Source organism: Python bivittatus, unplaced genomic scaffold, assembly GCF_059951505.1.
Source record: "Python bivittatus isolate LINGU-HERP-01145 unplaced genomic scaffold, Pbiv_v1 ctg000350_np1212, whole genome shotgun sequence".
NCBI classification, from domain to species: Eukaryota; Metazoa; Chordata; class Lepidosauria; order Squamata; family Pythonidae; genus Python; species Python bivittatus.
Window position 1 is genome coordinate 12,466,803 of NW_028277074.1, and position 16,857 is coordinate 12,483,659.

Genomic DNA, 16,857 nt, shown 5'->3' on the forward strand with positions numbered 1-16,857 from the left:
TCTTTGTTCACCCTCTGAATTGTAATACATGCAATGATAGCTAAAATAATAATATTATATTCTTACATGAACATTACAACAATTCAGTGACATTGATTTATTTTATTTTGAACTCTGGTGTTGGAGAAACTCTTGACAATACCATGGATAGTCAAGGGGGGGGGGGGGAATTGATCAAAGAACAAAGCAATCTTCAGTTCTCAGTTAAAGTACAAATGGCCAGGCTCAATTTATTGTATTTTAGACACATTATGCAAAGATTCAGAAATCAATAATGCTGGGAAAGGTGAAAGGAAACAGAAGAGGATGGCCAGCATCAAAGTGGATGGACCTAGTTACAGCAGCAGGTTGGGAAATGCTGAACAGCCAGGAGGCAGACAAATCATTCTGGACGAGTCTATCTGTGTGGTCACTAAGAGTCAACACTGACTTCATGGTACATAATCAATTTATTTTTAAGGGAATATTTACACATCTTTATAAAATGCATAGCTGATGTGACATTACTGAGGAAGAGACAATATTATACACTTTTTTTAAAATTATTGCTTGGTAAATAAATATATATTTCTAAATGTCTATTTGTACATCACACACATTAAAAAAGACTTGTGGGAAAAGAAAATGACTTGCTGTTAATAATTAACCTTCTATAATCTGAAGAAAATAATGAAAGGTACATGAGGAAAAATGAACATATGGATGAAGTATTCAGGATACACAATTAAATGTCATAAATAATGTAATCTCTCTCTCTCTCTCTCTCCTGTATACACTGTGTGTGTATATATATATATGCATTCATTTACTTTATGGTAATAGAAACTGTTTTAACTGATTAGACATCATTCTTCACAGTGAATTAATTAAAATAGGCCTAGAAATATTTATATGAAAAAAAGTGATCATTACATTTTAATTGTATTAAAAAGTATTTTATAGAAATATAGCATTAGATTAAAAGGATGGCTATATATTTTTTCAAATAAAATAATAATTATATACATTTTTACAATATTTAAATTTATAGGTGAACAGTCACAGAATAATAAACTAATGTTATTCTCATATTATAGAAATTTAATTTCCTATACAAATTCTGTATACAACTCAATTACTGCATTTTAGGAAAATTGCAAATAATAACATAAGAAATTTATATTATTTGTTTGCATAGTGTGATAAAAAGATGGGAATCAAATACAGTCTCAAAATTAATAATGTATACTATTGTCAATTATTGCATACTTTGCAAACAAATAAGTTCAATGCATTTCTTGAAACTGCCAAATCAGTATTAATAATTTGCTGGAAATTTAAACAACGTTCAATCTGATTCAGTGATGGAGATTTTCTGGACCATGTCAGAGAGATTTTCTGCATCTAGGTCTTCTTTGCTGTTATCTGATGTTTCTGATGAGATGTAACAACCAGAATCTCTTGGACAGTCATTTAATTGTGTCTTGTTAAGGTTGACGTTAGGGTTCAACATCTGTGGCATTTGTTCTCTTTCCTGGTCTTGTTCATCTGAAAAAAAAAAAAAATTAAAACCCTCTTAGAGATTAAAAACTAGTTCAACAAGACCTGAGGAAAAGCATAAAGTACCTTACAAAGTTCTTCCAATAGTGAAATAAAAGTCTGTTACTGAATGGCAGTTAGAACAGAAAACAAGTGGTGTCAGCCATGAAGCTTATTGCATAACATTTATTTTTCAACCCAACTTGATTCATTAAGTTTTTTATTAAGTTGGTTTATAGGTATTATTTCAACGTCATGTGTTCATAAAGCAACATACACATGAGAAAGATAAATTAAATGATTCTTCTCCATCCTGGTGTCCTCCAGATGTTTTCAATTACAACTTGCGATGGTATGTGGGAATGACCTTGAGAGACAGGGAGAAGTGCCACAGACAGGGAATTGGTTGGATAAGAGGCAGCTTAGCCTACAGCGGGAATGTGGACATGGGAAACATCTCAGAAGGGACCTTCCCTAGTTTCTTGGGCTGTAAAGGTGATGGGGATGAAATGTACTTTCATACTTGCAAGATTCTGTTAATATAACCTTACAATAAAATAGTGTTACATCATCTGGGTGTGCTTCCTGTCTGGACTACCTCACAAGGCTGACACAGCTCCTATTATCTTTGACCATTGACCATGATTGCTGATACTGATGCATGTGGCTGAAGGAAGGAGGGTGCAGTATGTACGTGCAAGTGAGCAAAGGGGGAAGGAGAGTGCTGGTGTGTGTGAGTGAGCGCAAAATGGAAGGAGGGCATGGTGCATGCATGCAAACAAAGGGGGACAGAGGGTGGTGGTGTGTGGAGCGAGGGAAGGAGGGAAGGAGGGCACAGTGCATGTGAGTGAACGAAGGAGGAAGAAGGGTGCTGGTGCATGCGAGCAAAGGGGGAAGGAGGGGGCTGGGGCAAGCAAGTGAAGGGGGAAGGAGTGCCAAGAAGCCCCTGAGCTACAGCATGGCAAGCAGCCTCAGAGCCGCGCAGTTCTGGGGCTCTTGCCGCCCCACAAGGCAGGGTGCAGGGTGATCAAAAGGGCAGAGATGGGTGGGGAGATAGGCGGGTGGATGGAGTTGGAGGCAGTCCTTTACCTTACTGAGACTCAAGGCTGAGAGGGACCAAGCCTAGAATGCCTTGGATTGGGGAGGGTCCTCAGGTAACAACTAGTGGAATTCACTTAACAATGGCAATGGGGAATGCCAGGATGGCCATCGTTAAGCAATGGAGTCACATGATGTCTCACTTTATGACCACATCATTTAGTCATGGAAATTCTGGTCCCAATTGTGGTTGTAAGTCGAGAACTACCTGTATTGCATTTTCAATTCATGAATAAAAAGTAACGCTTTTTTTAAAAAAAATGGGCAAAAAAAGCTAGGTTGCATGTTAAGATTGGTAAAATGTATACGCTATCAGTAAATAAATAGATAGTATAAACTTACCAATTGGCCAATTTTTTTTTATCAAGATTTTATTTGGTTATTTATATTAATATAATTGTGATATAAAATCTTTTCTCCAATGCATAGTAAATAAAGTTTTGGGGAAAAAAATTAGAAAAGCTTTGGCATATTTACTATTTAAGCAAGTAACTAAGCAACTATTTATATGCAAATAGTATATATGCTTATAGAGGCACAAAATTGGGTAATCCAAAAAAGAGTTAGACAAAAAAGACAAATAGAAATCCTGCTTTTTGCTGGGGAATTTCTCCAGGACAGGCTGGATAAAGTTCTCTGGGATTCTCTGTAGAGAGAGCATTAAAGGAACATATAGTTCAAGGACGCTGGTGACTATCTCCACCTACATAGGGAGTATTTTTGTAGCACCACAGCAGAACAGCAGAGGGCAATGCATCCAGTCTAGCCAGAGTGAAGACCCAACAAGACTTCAGAATGATGTTGGTAGAGAGGTAAGAGGCTAGCATGTACCCATTTTGAAGAACCCTCTTGCTCAAGCCTGGGAACAAGACTTAGATTGATTTGAAGATCAATGTCCCAGATGCACCTGTGACATTGTGAAACATAATGGGGAGAAGCTCTGATCAAAAATCCTAGAAAGTGAAGTTCACCAATAATGGTTGTTGTTTTTTTAACCAGATTGATTTAAAACAGTTTCTAAAAACCAGTGAGGCCAACCCCCCTGGGAAGTTCAGTTTAGTCAAATGTTTAAAAACTAGTACAAAACTTTAGTGTGTATGCAAACCAAGTAACTCTAAATGTACCTTTACCACTTTTGAATGAAATCCCTCTACAGAATAGAGGAACCCCACTCCCCAAACCCCACTCCCCTTAACCCCTGCTAAGGAATAAGCAGTCCTATTTCAAGCAAGGTATAATGGTACTATCTAGAGGGAGATTGTGATTGTTCCTAGTGTTGGTCCTGCATGGTTGCATGGTTTGCTTGCTTTCCACCGTGCTCACTGCCATTCTTATAGCAAAGCTATCAATGCATGATGTAACAAGGAGTTCTATTTTTCAGCCAGCTTGTCACGGAGCCTGATGGTGATTTGAGCTGAGAGAAGTGTATCACTGTCACTGGGAGTCACTATCAAGAAGGAGGTAACAAGCAGTTGGCCAATATTATTCAATTCCCAGCAAATCAATTGTGCTCTCAGGCTACAGTTTGGACCTTTCTATTGGAAGTCTGCAGTTCTCAAACCTGTGACACTTTAATCTTTTCATATTGCTTCCTAACTGAATGTGTGCTTTGATTTAAAGCATTTTACCACAAATGACAAATGTCAGTCTTAATCTGTAAAATATTAGTTAAAGACACAGGGTAGAGAAATTGGTTTTATTTTATTTTTTTAAAGTTACTACTAAATATTGCTGAATCAGTGGAACATACTATCTTATCAACTTGTAGAAGTCGTGTAATTTCCCTAAAGTAAAACAATTTCATAAAAGATAAATGGCTTTTGGTCCGAGTTATATAAGATAGTGTTAGTAGACCCTATGATGTGCATCATTTTGACATGTATATTCTATATTACTTTAGTCTGTAGGATTAGGGTATGGATATTGAAGAAATATAAGGCTGATACCTGTACTCTAACAAGACCTTGGTTATAAATATTCATTATATGCATTTCTTATCCTTGGTTTACCCTTGAAACTTAATTTTCCCCCTTAAATGTATAGTTTTCTAGCTTACATAATATTGTGAGTATAATTGTTGCAGCCTCTCCTGACTTTAATGAAGCTCTAGAAATTCAGGCTCACTTAGAGCTTATCTTATCTAATTAGATCTATGATATAGCCTTGTTGTGATTGCAGATGTGAGATATATGTAACACACCATAAGCCATAAGGTGATTCACTTGTTTTGGCAGTATGTAGCATGCGAACCTACCATTATGGATCATGTACAAACCATGACAGTATGCATTTCATGATGCATGTATAAATGCCCTATGTAAACATTTTTTCCTGAACAAGATGAAAGGTTTTTCTGTAGAATTAGTTCATAAACTTTATTAGTTAAGTGCTATGAATGTCAGTGGGACATATGCAGAGAACATTGTCATGGATTACAGGAACTTTGTTTGAGTGAATCAGAACTTGCAAAAATATGCCTGCCTGGTTAGGGTTCATTGTTAGACATTTTAAAATGAATTATAGTTGAAGCCTGGAGACACATTTTAGGTTACTGCATTAGTTTAGAGACACATTTTATGTTAATGTATTAGTTTTAGAAGCTTGATGAATGTAATATTACTTCCTCTGAAAGAATGCCCTGTACTTTTTAACAATACAAATATTTATTTCTATTGGTCTTTGGCATTTATTTTGCATGTAATCAGTATTAAAGTGATTGGTTATATGAATTTATTATCTCTACAGTGAAATTAATGAAAGCCAAGAGTCTAAACTTTTGGACACAGAGAAAATTCATGTCATAATTGGACCATATGTCAAGCAAATGCTTCTTCAAGGAAAACAACCATAAGTCCCAAAATTTGTAAGAATGTTGTCCTATCCAGTTTTATTCAAAAGAGCATTTACATATTGAGGTGAAGGCTAAACTTGATTGTAAGTATTTCAGTATATTTTTTGTAGCCGATAACTAGCCCTCTTATATAATTATGCTTTTGACTCCTAAGCAGTACACATAATCAATTTTAATTAGAAAAATCATTTTTAGCAGGCAGAATTATAAATATTGACCTTGGAAAGTTGATATCAGATGCAATATTTAGTTATACCAATGATGTCCAGCTTTTTCAACCCAATTTTCCACTTGGTTTGACTTCAGTGCTGTGATTTTGCAAAGGTCATGCAGAATTAGTTATTCTGCTAAGTGTTAACCCCAGGATCATATTGGCTTCTCTTTCTTTCATTATAACTACTTGACTGAACAACCTATTATATACCATCACATACTTTTCTTTTCCAATCTTCTCCATTACTAATCTACAAGGTGGAAGAACTACTTTTCTGTAGCAATCAGGAAGGCCACTTTGCCATTGAGAACTTCATGTTTTGTGATCTGAATACATGTCTCAAACTAAGTGCGCAATGTCAGCAAAAGAACATAACTTACACATAAACCATACATATATTTGATCCCTATGTGTCTTTTGTCCACTATCATTGCTCCACTGTTCATAGACTACTTTTACTTAGTGACAAGCAGGCAATTGTTACTATGCAAGATTTTGTCCAGTGGCTTCAAGGCAACAGTCTTCTGGTGAAATAACAGCCATCAGGATTCCAGCTCCATGAAGTTTAGAAATAAACACCAATAAGATGAAGTGATTTTCCATCTAGAAATTCATGGAAAATTATACCAAACTAATGTCTTTCTCTCAAGTAACAGTAATCTATTTCATGACTATAATCATTATCCCTGTAAAATTTTGAGCCTAGGAAGTTAAAATTGCTTATTACTTCAACTTCTCTGCCTATTTGCACTGATACAAACACACGTTTTGCACTATACAATGATTTAGTCTGATCCTCCATACAAATTCATCAGTAGGATGATGATATTTTCAATCCATGGTCTTAATGGTTATCCACAATTTGTTAAAGTCTACAAAGTCAAAAGTCTTTGAATAATCATTTGACCAAAAATAGATGTCTTTTGGAACACCCTTGCTTTTTCTATTATCTACTGGCTATGATTTCAGCTGCTTCTGCTTCTTCTGAATTACACTTGTATATCTGGCAGCTGTCACTGCATGTATGAATGAAATCTAGATTTACAAAAATTTAAGCATTATATGCCCATGTTTGCATGAAAATTTCCATTTATTTCTGTAATTTTCTTAAACATATTTGATTATCATCCTCAAGTTCTTTGTTCCTTGTCTCTTCTTGTTCTATGGAACTTAGGGTTTAGATGGGCTTTTTTTTTCTTAGATCATTCAGTTACTTTCGGTGTTGCATGTGAGCCCTGACTTTGACCCAATTTTGTTAATAACAATGGTTATTCCATTTCTTCTATGATTTTCTTCACAAAGTAGAGAATTTGATTGCCCTCTGCTGTTAATTGATGGTATACATATTTATAGCATGAAACTTTCCTATTGTCTTTTCCTATTGTGGTAATCAGCAACTGGGGGTCCTTTCAGCTTTAACTCAGCCATTTTATAAAAGCCAGTGTTACTCATACTTGCCCTTTGTCCTTCCTTAGCAGCTCAATGGATATCACCCAGCCTAAGTGACTCATCTTCAATAGTATGTTGACATTGTCCTGGTTATGAATATCTATATGGTTTTCTTGACAAAATATTGGAGCAGGTGTGCCATTTCCTTCTTGAGTGGATTTTGTTTCATGGATCCCTTGTCTGTGACATGCCATCAGGATAACTCTTCTGGGAGTATACATTCTCACCATTATAGTTCATACTGTTGCTGAGAAATGCATGTTCCTTCAACCACTTCAAATTAACAACAGGAAGCTAATCTTGTTTCCTTAATATAACTTTAGCAAGTCACTGGATAGTTCAATTAAAACCAATGAGAAGTTTGCCACTAATGCTAGTGACAAGTGGACATGACTTTTACAATGATGTTTACATATTCTCAAAAATATTTAAGTGATTTACATTGTGATTTACATATTTTAAATATATATATATTTTTTCATTCTTAAATGGTAAGCAGATCATGTAATATATTGAAAGCCTTCTGAGGCACATCCACAGTTGTATAGTACATCCAACTTTCACCATTATTTTTAATTTTATATGTGTATTCATTTTAATGCCAGTGTAGTACCAATAGAAATGTAGCACCTACTTTCAGAGTCTTGCAGATTCTCAATAGCTGAAAGTAGCCTTGTCCTGTCTTCTGGATCTTTGATGTTAAGTTCAATTAAATGCTTTTCATTTAGATCTTTCAAATCTTCTAATGTCTGATAGCCATTTAGCAAAAGGGTTGATAAATAGTCCTAGAAGAGAAAAATGTAAATTCCAAATGTAATAAAGACTGACATTTTTACATTCACGGAGTGCAGGGCAGCCAAAAGGTCAGAGGTGAGGAGAAGATAGGTGGGTGGAGGGAATTGGGCGGCGTACAAATTTAATAAATAAATAAATAAATAAATAAATAAAAATTGAAGTGCACACTGTGGCCGTAAATGCAGGCAGGCTGTCACCAAGCACCCAAATTTTGATCATGTGACCGCAGGGGTGCTGCAATGGCCATAACCAAGGACCGGTCATAACTACCTTTCATTCAGCACTGTTGTAACTTCAAATGGTCACTGAACAAATGGTTGTTAAGCAAGGACTACCTGTACAAGGCAATTGCTAGATAAGTCATCCTACTTTGTATAGAATAGCATGAGCATCCTTGAAGTAAAACTAAGTATTCATTGAAGTTGTGGCATACTGGCCAAAATGTGTCAAAACCTATCAGTACTGTCTTTATATAAATAGCACAACCATGACTAAGACTAGTAACCTACTCTATATGTTCTATATGTTATTAAAAAGAGTTATGTGAAAGCCTTAATTGATAGTAGAGATAAATATTTTGAACTGTGGTGCTGGAGAAGACTCTTAAGAGTCCCCTGGACTGCTAGGAGGTCAAACCAGTCAATCTTAAAGGAAATCAACCCTGATTGCTCATTGGAAGGACTGATAATGAAGCTCAAGGTCAGATACTTTGGCCACCTAATGCGAAGAGAGGAGTCTTTGGAAAAGACCCTGATGCTGAGAAAGATTGAAGGCAAAAGGAGAAGAGGACAGCAGAGGATGAGATGGTTAGATAGCATCACTGAAGCAATGAGCATGAAACTGAGCAAACTCAGGGAGGCAGTGAAGGACAGGAAGGCCTGGTGCAATATGGTTCATGGGGTCACGAAGAGTCGGACACGACTTAACGACTGAACAACAACAACAGAGATAAATATCTATGGGGCTCTTTACTGTTGACTATAGCATATGGAAGATTGAGACTTGGATTGTAAGATGAATTTATGGTAAAGAACATGAATTATCAGATGAAATCACAGGAAAGAAAATAGATATGTTTACTGATTGTGAAACCAGGAGAAAAAATATGGATATAATAGAATGAAGTTGTTGAATTGGTGAAAATATGCAAGAAAGTGAAGGTGTAGGCATAATTATGAATAAGATTAAAATATGTCAGGATCTATGAATTGGTGTCATCTAGATTACATGGGTGCATTTGACAGCAGAAATCCATAGATTGGTGATAATTGCATATTATGCTCCAGTAAATGATAATGGAAAATCCAGTGAAGAATTTGGCTAAAAATTGTGCAACATCCTGAAAGAATGTGACTCAGGAGGAAAACAAAATTTTAGGTGACATGAATAGTAGAGGGGAAAGAGACAAGACAGAAGATAAAAAATCATTGGTCCATTTGGAGACCAAAGAATGACTGAGAATGGTGACTGATGACTACTTGCTTAGAAAAAGGTCTGTTAGTTTCAGTTGCATGACTTAAGCTTAAGACTAACTATATGTACATACTGAAAATGAATGAATCAAAAAGTATGGTTGATTTGATTAATTATGATGAAAGATTGAGAATTAGTGAAGAATGTAAAGGTGATTAGAGGATATAAATATCAGATAGATCTTTATTTGATAAAGAACGGATCTTGGGAAAAAATGGGCATGAAGAAAAGAAACAAACTGAAAGAAACTAGAGTGAATGGTACCTTGTTATCTACATAACAACCAAACTGAGTGAAAACCATGAACTGCAATTTAATATGAAACAAATTAAACCCCAAAGGGGGGGGGATGTTTTATTAGTCCAAAGCAAGCCATAGACATAAGCAGCAACTTTGAGCTGGAAAACAAATCTAAAAATGAAGAATAATTCAAGACACACGTTTTCAGTTTTTGCTAACCTGGAGATGGATTTGCTCCAAGAATTCCTGAAGAGAATTAAGCTTGGCCCCTTTACTTTTCTTGTGTGGTTTTATTTTTCTGGGTGAAGATTCCTCTTCTATTATCAGATCCACATAAATAAATTTGAAGTTTCCCACCTTGTTGTTTAGCTGTCCGGTCCACATTCCCATTGGGGTTTTACAGATGATATCAATTATATCTCCTTTCTAGAAGATGAGCAACAGAAAAATAGAATATAAAATGAAGAATAATTTAATGAAATAACAGATTATTGCTGATTCATACAGCTGGTTTATTTCTTTGGAAAAAAGAGTTACTTTAAAGGAAAATTAACAGGTAACAATGCATATTTTCTAATTTAAATTAGACTTGCTTTATAAATATGCATGGATTTCCACATTATAAAAGGGTTAGTAAAATTTATGTATTAACTGAGTTATGCAATCAATAAATTACTATAGTTGCTTCCAATACCATTCCTATAAGTTTTGAAGGGGCACTAATAAAATGACAATTGGCATAATTCTTATATTCTCTCTACTGCCTAGATATATATTTAAGTTGAGGTAAAACATTAATATATGTTTGGAGTATCTATTCTGTATTATTTTAAGATATCAGTAAGAGAAGGCATATAATCTCTGTGAAAGGAAAATAAATAATTATTAATGAAAAACTCAAAACAAAGCCTTTGGTTCAAACTAAAAAAAACAAAAAAAAACCCATTCTAGCTGAATCATGTCTACTACAGAAGGAAGATCATGAGGAAAGTGCCAAAAGAAAACTACCAGTTAGAGAAGACAAAACTTTTCAGTTAAGCATAAGATAATGAACTGATGTGAATCAGATCTAAAGTCTGTCCATTCCCCTGTTCAATGCCACAGTGGCAAACCACATGCCTATGGGAAAATCACAAGCAAGACATCAACAATAATTTCTATTGTATTTTCCAGAACCAGAATTCAGAGATATTAATTATATTATATTAATATATTACCAAAACTGCTATGGATTTCTGCAGTTTACAATTCATAATTAAATATAGTGACCTAGTCTTGGAGATAATTGGTAGATACCATAATGTGTTTGGCTAATCCAATTTAACTCTGTCTAGAATTGTAGATATCATTTTATATTTTATGGAAGCAAATTCAGTCATTTAGTTATGTGTCCTGTAAACAAGTTCTTAACTGTTCTAGTTATCCCATCTTTCTGTTTCATTAGATTATCCTGGATTCTACTATTATGAGAAAGAGATTAAAACATTTTGTACACTTTCATATGTGTATACGCACACATACACACACACAATCTCATTCCTTAAATTAACCAGCATGTCTCATTAACAGTATAATAATCTATAGTACCAAAAATTTGGTTCCTATTTTTGAGTGAAGTTCCATTCAAATGTTATTAAATCTGGACTGGGGATTACAGGTGCACAAAGTGGAAATTAGAGCTGAATAAAACAGGCCTACTCAATGCATTTTATTTGTTCTTTTGGAATGTTTTGAGTTGGCAGTATTCACACAGAACAAAGCAGAAAATGGCTTGAGGGTTCTGGCTATAGAAAACAGTAGGAACTCAGTACAAGCCTGTTACTTCCTTGATTTTCACCCAAGGTCACATGAATAGTAGAATGACAAGCCCTGGTAATTTATACTTGCCATCAGATCTGCAGAAAAATAAGTGATTTTAAAACATTTTTTAAATATTAAGAAAATATTCCTCTAGAAAACAAAGGGAATATTGTTATTTTCTCATCAGACAAATCAATCAGGTTACTAATGCTAAACTGATAAACTAGCATGTAGATTTTGCAAAGAATACCAGCATCAAAACCAATCTTGAAACTCACCAGGAAGACACAAGCCAACAAACTAACCAGGCCAACATAATGTTTTTTCATGTTTAAATGCATCCTGAAAGTTCAACATAAATAAACCACAAGAGCATGGACAGAATACAAAAAGTAATAATTCAACTGAAATTAATAAATCAGCTGAAAACAACATTGACTCTGCATTTTAAATGCACCAAGGAGCTCAACTTCTGTAGAGGATGCTATAACTTTCACATAGTGCAACGGCATGCCAAAGCTCAACAAACTAACCAATCCACTATTGTAAGCTTTGCATTTTCCAAAGTCAGCATGAGTAACACAATTCATGAATCACAGTAGTGCACACATTTGAATTAACTGCCTGCAAAATAAAGCACATAATATGCAGCCTACTCACCTACAGGACATCAACTTTAACTTTCCCAAACCAAAGGAATTGGAAGAAAAAACAACAACAATCCAAGCAGTAATTTACCAGGCAGGTGAACACAAGTCTTCTAGCTTTTTTCCCCCCACTTTCCTATCAAGATTTCACTTCTACATTATCCCATTCAGATAAAACCAATAGGAACAGGAATGCAATTATGCTGGGTTAGGTAAAGTTTGAAAAGGGGGTGTGTGTGATGGACTGGAATGGAGGAAGGGGGGTGAAAACGGTGCTCTCATCTCCAGAGCAACGCTCTGGAGATAAGCGGAGAAAGCTGGCGCATCCCTAAACATTCCAGAAGATAGTAGAGAGTTGTGCCTGGGAACTACTGGTCAGTCTGAAAAGATTCTGTAAATAAGCGCTAGCTAATAAACCTTGCTGATTGAACCTACATGGTCTCCAGGAGTTCCTTGGGCTAGGCCTGACATCAATCAAGAGTCAGTCTGAAAAGATTGATGTCAGGCCTTTATTAGCTAGCGCTTATTTACAGAATCTTTTCAGACTGACCAGTAGTTCCCAGGCACAACTCTCTACTATCTTCTGGAATGTTTAGGGATGCGCCAGCTTTCTCCACTTATCTCCAGAGCGTTGCTCTGGAGACGAGAGCACCGTTTTCACCCCCCTTCCTCCATTCCAGTCCATCACAGGGGGGATCTAATCACAAGCCACAAGAACAATAGTCCAATTCTGCAATTTTGATCAGCCTTTCCAGTGTTTCAGCTGTTTCAAATGAACCCTGGAAAGGCTGATCAAAATTGCAAAATTTTGGATCAACTTTGAAACAAATCTCTAAAAATACAGGTTTTGTTTCAAGGTAGGAACATGTGAGTGGCTATTTCAAGGTTAAAATAATTTGCACAACCCTGGTTCATTGAGAAAAACATTTGGTGGAGGATTAAGCAGGAAAGGAGAATTGCCATCTCCATGTATGAGTAAAAATGGGTTTGAATCCAGTCCAAAGTATTTGAGTTAGCATATTATGTTGGTTATGACTTGATCCAAGACATGTAGTTTATACCATACTTGAAAACATTTGCATTAAATTAAATTATTACACTTTCAGAGTGCCTGATGGTTTTCCCTTCAACCAGTTTCACATCACTGATAAGCTCCAGGAAAAAAAAAAGTAATATAGGCAAAAGTCTCTTTTCTCCTAGGCTAAAATTATTTCAGTATTCCTAGTCAGCATTGAAACACTTAATCACGCCTTGCTTTGCTGGAAACACAGACACAAGCATCATTGCTTTTGTTAATATGGAAAAGTGAAACACTCTGTACTGCTTTCACAGCAGTAAGTCAAGTGACGTTATACAGCAGAGTCTTTGGAATCATCCTGTGAACAGGTATTAGCAAAGAAACTACAACAGAATTAGTAGATAGATCTACAAAAGCTTAAAGCTTAAAGTCATTAAGAGATCTGTAGAATAAAGAAATGTCACCTTGATTTTTAGAGAGTCTGAATCGTAAGGACTTGGAGTGAAGTCTGTGTGCACTCTGGCTCTGCCACAGAATGGTCCAACATAACTGATTTCTTCATCAAGCCTTAGGCTGTCTCTGTTGCTTGTTCCATCTGAACAACAAGTTACACCACCTGGAAGCAATAAGAATAGTTTACTTGTACATAAGAGTCACTTTTTCTGAGATGAGCAGTATCTAAATTTGAAATATAAATAAATAAATAAAATCAATCTAAGATGGGTACCACGTGAAGCCAAACTAATTCACAGAAAATCTGTGAAGAGAAAAATCCCTACTGCAAAGAGGGTCAGCCTATTTTTTGGTAAGGTGAGGGAACAGCAGGTTATTAAAGAACAGGGCTGTGTGCTGTAGACACAGCCTGCAAGTCCTAATTCAGCTTCCTGCCACTATATGCCCAGTAGTTACTATGATATCACCAGTGTTAATATTCATCTGTCAATCCAGTAAACTTTTGTACAATGAATAAGGGGTCCTGTGTTTTTCTTCAACTCAGGTAACTTGAATACATTAAAAAAGTGAGTGAGTATAATTTACTAAATTTACTATTGTAAAGTTCTATTGAATTTATAGGACTTAGTACTACTTAACTTTGGCCGGATCTTATCCCATAATTTATTCACACATACTGCAGAATAATTATTACTTCCAAGGATATGTTAAAAGATGGAAAATTTGGTCTCAAAGTTCTGAAACAGCACAAATGTCATTAAAATGATCAAACTCTAAACTGGCAAAGAGTAGTGTAAGGACTGGGGCCTAAATCTTCCTCAAGGCTGAAAACCAATGAAATATATAATATTAATATTTAAACAATCAACTGTTGAATTTTTCTTCTAAATTCGGGCATATGGGAATAAATTTTTGCTGTACATGCTACTGAATATACTTTTAGACACAAGGACTCAGATGCATTGCAGAATGGAAATTTTAGTCTCAAAGGTTCTATATATGGTCAAGCTGAAAAGTCCTGCTTCAGCACATTTAACTAAACACTATAATATTCCATTCAAATACACTTTTGATAACACCAATACTGTGAATATATTTTCTTCAAAACAGCTCACAGAACAAGCAAATAATTATACCTGATAAATTTGCTTAAATATAGCTGGGAGAAGACTAAATAGACTTCCCAGATCATGATATTTCTGAAAAATGTATAGGGAAATGAAGTTGGGCAACAGGAATTGGACTCAGAAGTAGGGCAATGGTAGAGAAAACCTGTGCTTTGTTTCATGACAACAGAATTTTAAAAGAAATATTAGATGTCTCTGGTTGCAGTAAGCCTTGTTCAGAATTAAACCCAAATAAGTTAAGTAAATTCATATAAGAAACATGAGTCTATATTGGGCAAATGCCTCCATGCACTAGCATCACATATACACTGTTACAGGATAGGCCATGTTTAGTAATGAGATAAAATAGAAATGATCAAGCAAACTTGATGGTGGTTTAATTCTGCAATACCACATCTCATAGAGTTAATGCAATTCAGACAGTCCCTCTTTTCATTTGTAACCTTCCTATGATTTCTCATCACTACTTTAATCTTTTTTTTTTAATTGCAGAAAGTCCACTAAGAAAAGAACAGTGTTTAGAAACACTAGGGGTTCATCTGTTTGGAAGCATCCATAAGGTTGGCTTCAAGGTAAGTTTAGTCATCTTTATGAGCTCACTAGAGATGTACAAATCATTACATGCATTAATTATTGTACACTAGAGATGTACAAAACATTACATGCATTAATTATTCACTGCATCAACAGCTAGTTTTAGATGGTTGATTTTGGACTAATTGTTTGGCCCAGGCACACACAGAAGCAAACTTGATGGGCATGGCAAAAGCATTTGGGGAGGGAGGGAATGGGAACAAGGACATTGGCTTGGGGGCCTGGTGGTGGCAGCTGGATGCTGGGAAAATTGGGAAATGGGCAGGTGATTGTTTAGGCTACACTTGAAGCCCAGGACATCAACAGTAATGATGGCTAAAGGAGATAGAAAAAGGAAGGAGCTGGGAAGATTGGGGAGGTGGGTGAGCCAGATAGATATGTCATGCTTAAAAGCAAGATTATCAGCAGTGGCTGATAATTAATTAATAATTAATTCCCTAAATTAAGGGAGGGAAAAGATGGTGCTGGGAAGTTCAGCAGGTGGGCTGGCACAGAAGAGAGGGAGAAACAAGGTGAATCAGCCTGCCTAACTTATCCCAAATTTTGTTTCATCCAAAACTCAAAACCCTCCCAAATGCTCTGGATTTCAGGTCTGCTGAACTGTAGCCCAACCTTTATAGTTCAATAGAATCCCAAAATACAATGGGTGTATTTTTTTCCATTTGAAATAAAACACGTTTTCTGTTTCATGCACATCCTTAGAACTCCCTGTTGAAATTATCAGGAAGACAAACACCTGCAAAATACTGCGATGTATTTGAGCACTTAAAGTGACAGAAACCATGTCTGTTTGGGAATATGATTGACCTCGACCTAGGACATGAAAATTGAATTGGTGTGTCAGTGAACCATTCTGCCTTAGAATAGAGAATGCTCTAGTTAAAAAAAAAAAAAAAAAAAAGCCTAAAATGGCATGCTTTAGTGTCATTAATCAATTCTATGAGACAGAATGACAGCATAAAAGCTTACATACGAATTTCTCAGTAAAAGTATATCATAGCAAAATCCCTATCAGTGTTTGCTATTTGAACATTGTGTCTCACCAGACAGTAGCTCATCCATAATTTTTATGTGTATTGACAATCACGTAGAACAGGTCCTAAGATGTACTTTCTATTGATATGCAATGAAAGAAAAAGAATCTCAGACACTATGCTCATTTTGGTGACTAAACCCCACCAGAATAATAGGACTCACTTCCAAGTAAATATATAAGGATTGTGCTATATGCTTCTCTTACTTTTAATTTTTAAAAAGCTATTTATATGTTAACTATCATTTAAGTGTACAATATCATACAAATAAGCTTTTTTCTTTAAAAAAAATTAAGAGTTAATTCTTGTGGAATCCTCTCTAAATTAATTTTTGTCAAATAAAAAATCAGTAAAATATTTTATACAATTGCATTGTTCTGAAACAATGTGGGAACTGATATAATTAATTTCATAACATTTATAGAATATTTTTCTTAACCTTGATCTTTCTTTCTTGTAAGTGCTTCATGGTTGATTTGGGGGTACATTTTGGATCATTGTTTTGGTGAACTATCCAACCTCTTTTCACCTCCAATTTCTTTGCTT

General features: G+C 35.4%; 1 protein-coding gene across 1 annotated transcript in view; it reads right to left on the bottom strand.

Moving 5' to 3' along the window:
* Positions 1 to 381: 381 nt before the first annotated feature.
* Positions 382 to 16,857, bottom strand: part of SAMSN1 (SAM domain, SH3 domain and nuclear localization signals 1) — an 86,440-nt gene continuing 69,964 nt past the window's right edge. Inside the window, exons 12-15 of the mRNA XM_088144447.1 lie at positions 13,568 to 13,719; positions 9,858 to 10,064; positions 7,765 to 7,915; positions 382 to 1,527 (exon numbers count right to left, since the gene is read on the bottom strand). Of these exons, the coding sequence (XP_088000573.1) occupies positions 1,328 to 1,527; positions 7,765 to 7,915; positions 9,858 to 10,064; positions 13,568 to 13,719 (710 nt within the window). The 3' untranslated portion in view covers positions 382 to 1,327. The remainder of the gene's footprint in view (positions 1,528 to 7,764; positions 7,916 to 9,857; positions 10,065 to 13,567; positions 13,720 to 16,857) is intronic.